At 58.1% G+C, this 6,298-nt stretch overlaps 1 protein-coding gene across 1 annotated transcript in view; it reads left to right on the plus strand.

Annotated features, from left to right (window-relative positions):
• GDF7 (growth differentiation factor 7) overlaps nucleotides 1–5,291 on the plus strand; it is an 18,318-nt gene extending 13,027 nt beyond the window's left edge. The window contains exon 2 of the mRNA XM_040622934.1: nucleotides 749–5,291. Coding sequence (XP_040478868.1) covers nucleotides 749–1,710 — 962 coding nt within the window. The 3' untranslated portion in view covers nucleotides 1,711–5,291. The remainder of the gene's footprint in view (nucleotides 1–748) is intronic.
• The last annotated feature ends 1,007 nt before the right edge of the window (nucleotides 5,292–6,298 follow it).

A 6,298-nucleotide genomic window follows, 5' to 3' on the forward strand; every position in this document is an offset into this window, starting at 1 on the left:
CCCCCCCCCCCCCCCCCGGGCCTTAGTTCCCCTTCAGCATAGCCCGGAGGCCGGATGCACTAGAGGGTCTGCAGCCCGGCTGACGCGTTCCCCTCTGGACGACTCGCACGCAAGGCCCAGCCTGCACGGGAGATCGTGGCCGGCGGGAGTGTCCAGGCTGAGCTGGGGAAGAGAGGTAGCGCGAGGGGCAGAGTTTTCAGGGGACATGAATTTTCCGTTTTCGCACAGCCGGGACTTCGCGGCTGTCCTGGGGCCTCAGTAGGGCAATCTGAGCGGTCCCCGCACAGCGCAGGACCTCGGCCTGGCCTCCGTACTTTGGAAGAGGCGCAGGACTTCTGAGGCGCCCACCCAGCCTTCTGTCTGCCACCCGCCCAAAAGTCTGGCTTCGGATCTAGGCCCCGCAACCCCGTGGCTCTGGGTCGGGGAGCGGGACTGTAGTGGCATCGGGTGTAGGGGTGTGGTCCTGGTCCCGTGGCTCGGCCATAAGTGAATGCCCGTGGGTTGTCGCGGTGGCAGAAGCCCCGGTCCCGATACTCGATAGTCAGGGCGAAGGCTCCCCTTACCCTGGGCCAGGCTGGCAGCTTTCTGGCTGGGCCGAGACTCGGGGGCGGGCGCCGCCTCCCGTGGGCTCACTCCCGCATCCCGGGCAGTGGGGCCATTTGCAGTTAGGAGGCCCCGCGGCCGGGAGTGCGGGCTTCGCTCTCCGCTCTCACCGCGCTCTTTCTCTGTCTCTGCCCGACTCCTGCAGACGAATCGCCAGCCGAGACCGGCCAAAGCTTCCTGTTCGACGTATCCAGCCTTCCCGACACCGACGAGGTGGTGGGAGCCGAGCTGCGCGTGCTGCGCCACGAGTCCCCGGAGCTGGGCCCTGGCGGCGCGACTCCCCCGCCGCTGCTCCTGCTGTCTACGTGCCCCGGCGCCGCCCGAGCGCCGCGCTTGCTGCACTCGCGGGCCGCCGAGCCCCTGGCCGGGGCGCGCTGGGAGGTGTTCGACGTGGCAGACGCTGTGCGGCGCCACCGCCAGGAGCCGCGCGCCACCCGTACGTTCTGCCTCCTGCTGCGCTCAGTGGTGGGTCCCGCGCAGGGCCCGCTGGCACTGCGGCTGCTGGGCTTCGGCTCCCGGGGCAGGGGCCGCGCGGCCGCGGAAGAGCGCGCTCTGCTCGTCGTTTCCTCCCGCACGCAGAGGAAGGGGAGCCTATTCCGCGAGATCCGCGCCCAGGCCCGCGCGCTCGGGGCCGCGCTGGCGGCCGAGCCGCCGCCCGACCCGGGACCCGGCCCTGGGTCGCCGACGGCGGTCATCGGTGGTCGCAGGCGGCGGCGGACAGCGCTGGCCGGTGCGCGAGCGGCGCAGGGCAGCGGCGGGGGCGCGGGCCGGGGCCACGGGCGGAGGGGCCGGAGCCGCTGCAGCCGCAGGCCGCTGCACGTGGACTTCAAGGAGCTGGGCTGGGACGACTGGATCATCGCGCCGCTGGACTACGAGGCGTACCACTGCGAGGGCGTCTGTGACTTCCCGCTGCGCTCGCACCTCGAGCCCACCAACCACGCCATCATTCAGACGCTGCTCAACTCCATGGCGCCCGACGCGGCGCCGGCCTCCTGCTGCGTGCCCGCGCGCCTCAGCCCCATCAGCATCCTCTACATCGACGCGGCCAACAACGTGGTCTACAAGCAGTACGAGGACATGGTGGTGGAGGCGTGCGGCTGCAGGTAGCCTGCGGGCCCGGCCCGGACAGGGAGGGGGCAGCCGCGCCACCGAGGAAGCCCTGCTGAAGAGCAGCTGCGGCCGGGATCTGTCGCCGAGCGTGCGTGCGCCTCGGACTGTGGCCCCGCGCCCGCACGGTGGAGGGGGAGCGCACGTCCACACTCACACCCACACACTCGCTCGCTCACGCACACATTTACGTTGGGCAGCGTCGGAAAGCCCTGGGGAGAGACGACCTGACGCTACCGTGTACTCCGCACATGCACCGTTGAACCCACCGCCCCCTTTTGGAGAGAGGATGATGTTTCTGTTCATGTTACAGGAACAGGCACTAAATCGCGTAGAAATGGGTTAGGGAATTGGGGGTTCCAGAATGGGTGAATTAATGGGGGTACTGGAGTAGGTTTGACTCACCCCTTTTTGGTTGTGGCTGAGTGTGGGGGAAGGCCTGGCCGGGTGGCTGAGTGCTGGTGTTGCCCCCGGGACAGATACAACCGCTGTCCTGCCCTTTCCGAAGGTTTGCGTTGCATGGAGGCCATTTACTCTGTGAAGGAACAGCTGCAAAAGGCATGTTTGTTGTTTAATTTAAAAATCTAAGGTGCCCCTTCAGTTTTGAAAGGGAACATTTGTCGGAAAGAATTCATGATGGAACTACCCAGATCTCTGCAAAGGTCAGCACTACCCTGTAAAAGAAAATCGGCTCAATTGGGAATGATCTAGAATGTGGAAAAAAATGTTTTTCTTTCGGGGCAAGTGAAATGGAGGAGAGGTTAGAAACTGCCAGTCTGAACTGATATGAACTTGGGGGTGGGATGGCGTGTGCCAGGTTCTGCAGCTCCCAGGCTGGGCAGCTCAGTGTGGCCGCGGTGCCTTGGGGGGTGCCGGGGAGGAGGCTTCGTGCAGTGGCTGGGAATGGGGAAAGGCGGGCAGCTGTGCCTTTTCCTAGAGACCTGCCAGGAGGTTTTGCTAAGGAGCTGGGAAAGAAGCTCTTAGGGCTTTGAAAGAGGCGGGGAGGCGTCCTGGGGCGGGCTTCTGCAGAAGGCTTGGGCTTGTCTGCCAGGTAGGCGCAACCCTCTCCAAATGGTGCGCTCAGAATGGGCCAACATGTGCTTGCGCTTAGCTATCAAGTCTGTGTTGGCTTTTACACGCTTTCACTGTGTTGTTGCTGTAGGTTTTGGCAGTGTGATAGTAACGGGAAGTGAAGCTACACAAAAGTGCTTTTGTGAGATTTCAGCTCCCCACAGCCCAGTGGTTCAGAACAGGAGAAAGCCACACCCCCCCACTTCTGCAATGTAGAGGCGCATTTGCAGCTTGGCTGCTGTGCCCCCTTTGGAAGGGCGGGGTCTTCGTGCAGGAGGGGAGGGCAGAGGTGGAAGCCTTTCCCCCAGTCCTGTCTTTGTCTTGTAGTTGGTAGGACCGCCTGTCCTTGCATCGGGAAGCTAGAACACGCCAGCTTACATTGTTTTATTTGGTTCATTTCTGCCTGGGAGTCCTTTGTGGCCTTGGGCAAATGGTTGAGAAAGGGAAGAGAAACCACTTGGATTCCACCTGTCTGGGGCTCCCGAGGGCTTCTTTGAAAACCCCTGCAGCTCTCCTGGGTACTCCTCTTTAAGGCTGTGCTGGGCTTTTCTCCTTTGGGATCCCTGAGAAAGGCATCCATTCCATCCTTCTTGTCTTGGACGCTAAGATCCAGATGAGTTATACGGATTTTAATTCTCAGCGAGTAAACATTCAAGAGAGAGGAATACTAAGTAAGGATTTAGATACAGCTAATTTACTTAAGGGCCCCACCTGAGTCCATTCCATCCCGTAAAATTCCCCAAAGAAAATACATTTACAATGCGAATTTATATGCTGTGGCTATGTGAGTAGCCATAAATAATGAGAACATGCAAGTCTCTTTAGGTTAAAACACAAACAGAATTCCCGAAGTGGCAGCTATGGTACACTTCCTCCCAATTTCAGTGACCGGTGGTCCCCTTACATTTATGGATTTTGCCAGAGAAGTTTCGCTTTCCTAAACTGTTTTTAATAATTGCACGGTGATTGCTCTGTGAGAGTGAAGAATAAAAGAATGACACTAAAATATTAAGGGTTGTAGTATTTGTATTTTAGAAAGGGAGTTAATGAAAAACTAGCTGTACTTTGAAGAAATTTTAGGTCATTTAATATCTCCGACAAAAGGAAACATTTTGATTCTCTTTTTAGTGACTAGGAAAAACAAGGTTTTGAAAGACATGTTTTGATTTAGCCTGAGCTTTTTGTGGTAGGAAAAAAATGTCCATTTTCTCTGTTTTGTTTTTGTTTTTGTTTTTCCTGATGACCTCCTTCTACCAAGATGTGTTCTAAGTGGTGTAGGATGTAGGCATCTTCCTGCGTCTGGAGGTCCGGGCTGCATCTAGGGAGGGCGGCGTCCCTGGGCAGTGACAGTTCTCTGTCGGTCTCAGATGCACTCAGTGTGTTCTTGTTTACCCACTAGAAGCAATGCCTCTGGGAACTGCTCTGAAGCTGCTGTCGCCCCCGGGGACCACCAGTGCCTGGGACAGCTCTGCTCAGGCCTCTGGCATCTCAGAGTTAAAAGTAGGTGAACGGAGGAGATGTATCACACTTCATAAAAAGGACAGCAAAAGGGCCACCCCACGTAGAGGCAGACGTGTTTTTGCTGCCATGATGTGGTTTGACGCGCTTTGCCAGGATTTGGAGAAGGATTCTGCCGGCACAATTGGCAGTGCCCTGTACCGGCTGTCTTTTAGGCAGGGGGTGTGGGGCCAAGTCACTCAGCTAGAGGCCCCGGTTCCCCACCCGCGGGAGAGCTGGCTGCTGGCAAGCAGGAGAAAGGGGGTCAGCACTGTGAGTGAAGGCGGCCCGCCCTCCCAACTCAGGCCTCCCTGGGTCTGGGGCCACCACAATGTTCTTCCTCAAGTCCAGCGAATTTTCCATTTTGTTGGGAGAGACTTGCGCATTTCTAGTTGAGACCGTGTGAACCACTCCTTCCTGCTGGAGAATAGGGTGGGCGTCCCTGCTTGGGGAGCACAGGGCCCGCCAACTGGGGCTCAAGCGCGTTGGTGCTGGGTCTGCTAAACACGAGACAGTCTGGTCAGTGCTGCTGGAAGTCAGGCTTCTGTGTTAAGGGAGACATTTCCACTGGCGGACAGCTGTGTCCAGCTATGCCCAGACGTGTGCCTGGTTGAATTCTGGCTTTCCACGCAGCAAGATTGGGTCCTCCCGAGAGGGTGGCAGGCTCCTTTGCCTCAGCCTGAGCTCTGCCCCTTCCCTATGCACATACTCCCCTTCATCCTGGTGTGCTGCCATTTTACTACCAAAGTGGCATGGGGAAAAGAAGAGCTGTGGATGGTGTGATGTCGAGTCAAATCCGGCAAACCCAGTGCCGTGACTGCTCCCCGCACAGTCTCCTGGAAGTGTCAGCAGGACCGGGGACCTTGCTGTCAGTGCTGAAGGGCGTACGGACCACCCTGTGGATGTAATCAGAGTGTAACTCAAATCCTACAAGTCATTTATCCTGTTTGTAATTTTATTGAAACTCATAGCGTATAACCTGGGATTGTAGACTGATTTTCTTCTTAAAGCAGGAGAAAAACTGAATTCTCTCCCAGAGGAGCTTGCGCACGGAAAAAGGCAGACCCTTGCCTTGCTCGAATCTGGTCTCCAGAAAATGGGGTGAGGAGAAGAGCGAGTGCTACCGCTGCCTCTGGGACACAAACGTCATCGGGCCTAGCTGATCTCCTGAGAGCATGTTGGTGGGGATGCGGAAGACTCCCCAGGCCCAGAAAGCAGGGCCCTCTCAGTGGGCCTGGGTCAGGAGGCCTCAGCAGGTGCCAGGTGGGCTGGGAGGACCGAGAGTCTGGAAGGCAGCCGTCTGTCATTGGTGGGGAAGGACCTGCATTGTCCCCTCAGGTGTCTGGATTGGGAAGGGAAGAGAGGCAGCTGACAAGTGAGCCCAGCAGTTGGAAGATGTTGGGAGTGAGGTGGGAGGGAACCATATCTCTCTGAGGTGGGTCTGAGCAGCACTGGTGTTCTGGGGACTTTTGCGTTCCCAGGAGGGAACCACCCCACACTGTCGCCTGCTGTCTGTGTGCTGCACGGTCACTTGGGGGCTAGAGCTCCGCATGGTGCCTCCTGGGAGGTCTGGGACAGTCGTGGGCAGCCACCTTCCTACCCGGACCTTCCATTTCTATCCCTATAAAGTGAGAAGCTCTCCAGTCCCATGGTTCTAGGGTTCTAGTTGATCCAAAAGTCCAGTAACATAGTTTAAAGGCAGAGCAGATGTGACTGTTTCTGGAAAGGGTCCCCTCCCCATCCCAGAGCCACTCTCACAAGTATCACAACTCCTGCCTGTGTGTACGTGTGTGTGTGTGTGTGTGTGTCCCCGTTACATTCCTGGGGCCTCTGTTGGTGCCTCATGGATGTGGCTTTGATTTCTACCTGGATAACGGCAGGTGCAGGGGAGGCCAAGATCTCAGGGGTAGGGCTCAGTTCACCAAAGTCACGACGTTTCCTGCGCCCCGGGGTGGGGGGCACTACCAACCCACCTGGAGATCCCCGGTGCCCACACAGGGGTGGGTAGAGCCACGCTTGC

The sequence above is a fragment of the Ursus maritimus genome, unplaced genomic scaffold (genome assembly GCF_017311325.1).
Source record: "Ursus maritimus isolate PB19 unplaced genomic scaffold, ASM1731132v1 scaffold_6, whole genome shotgun sequence".
NCBI lineage: Eukaryota > Metazoa > Chordata > Mammalia > Carnivora > Ursidae > Ursus > Ursus maritimus.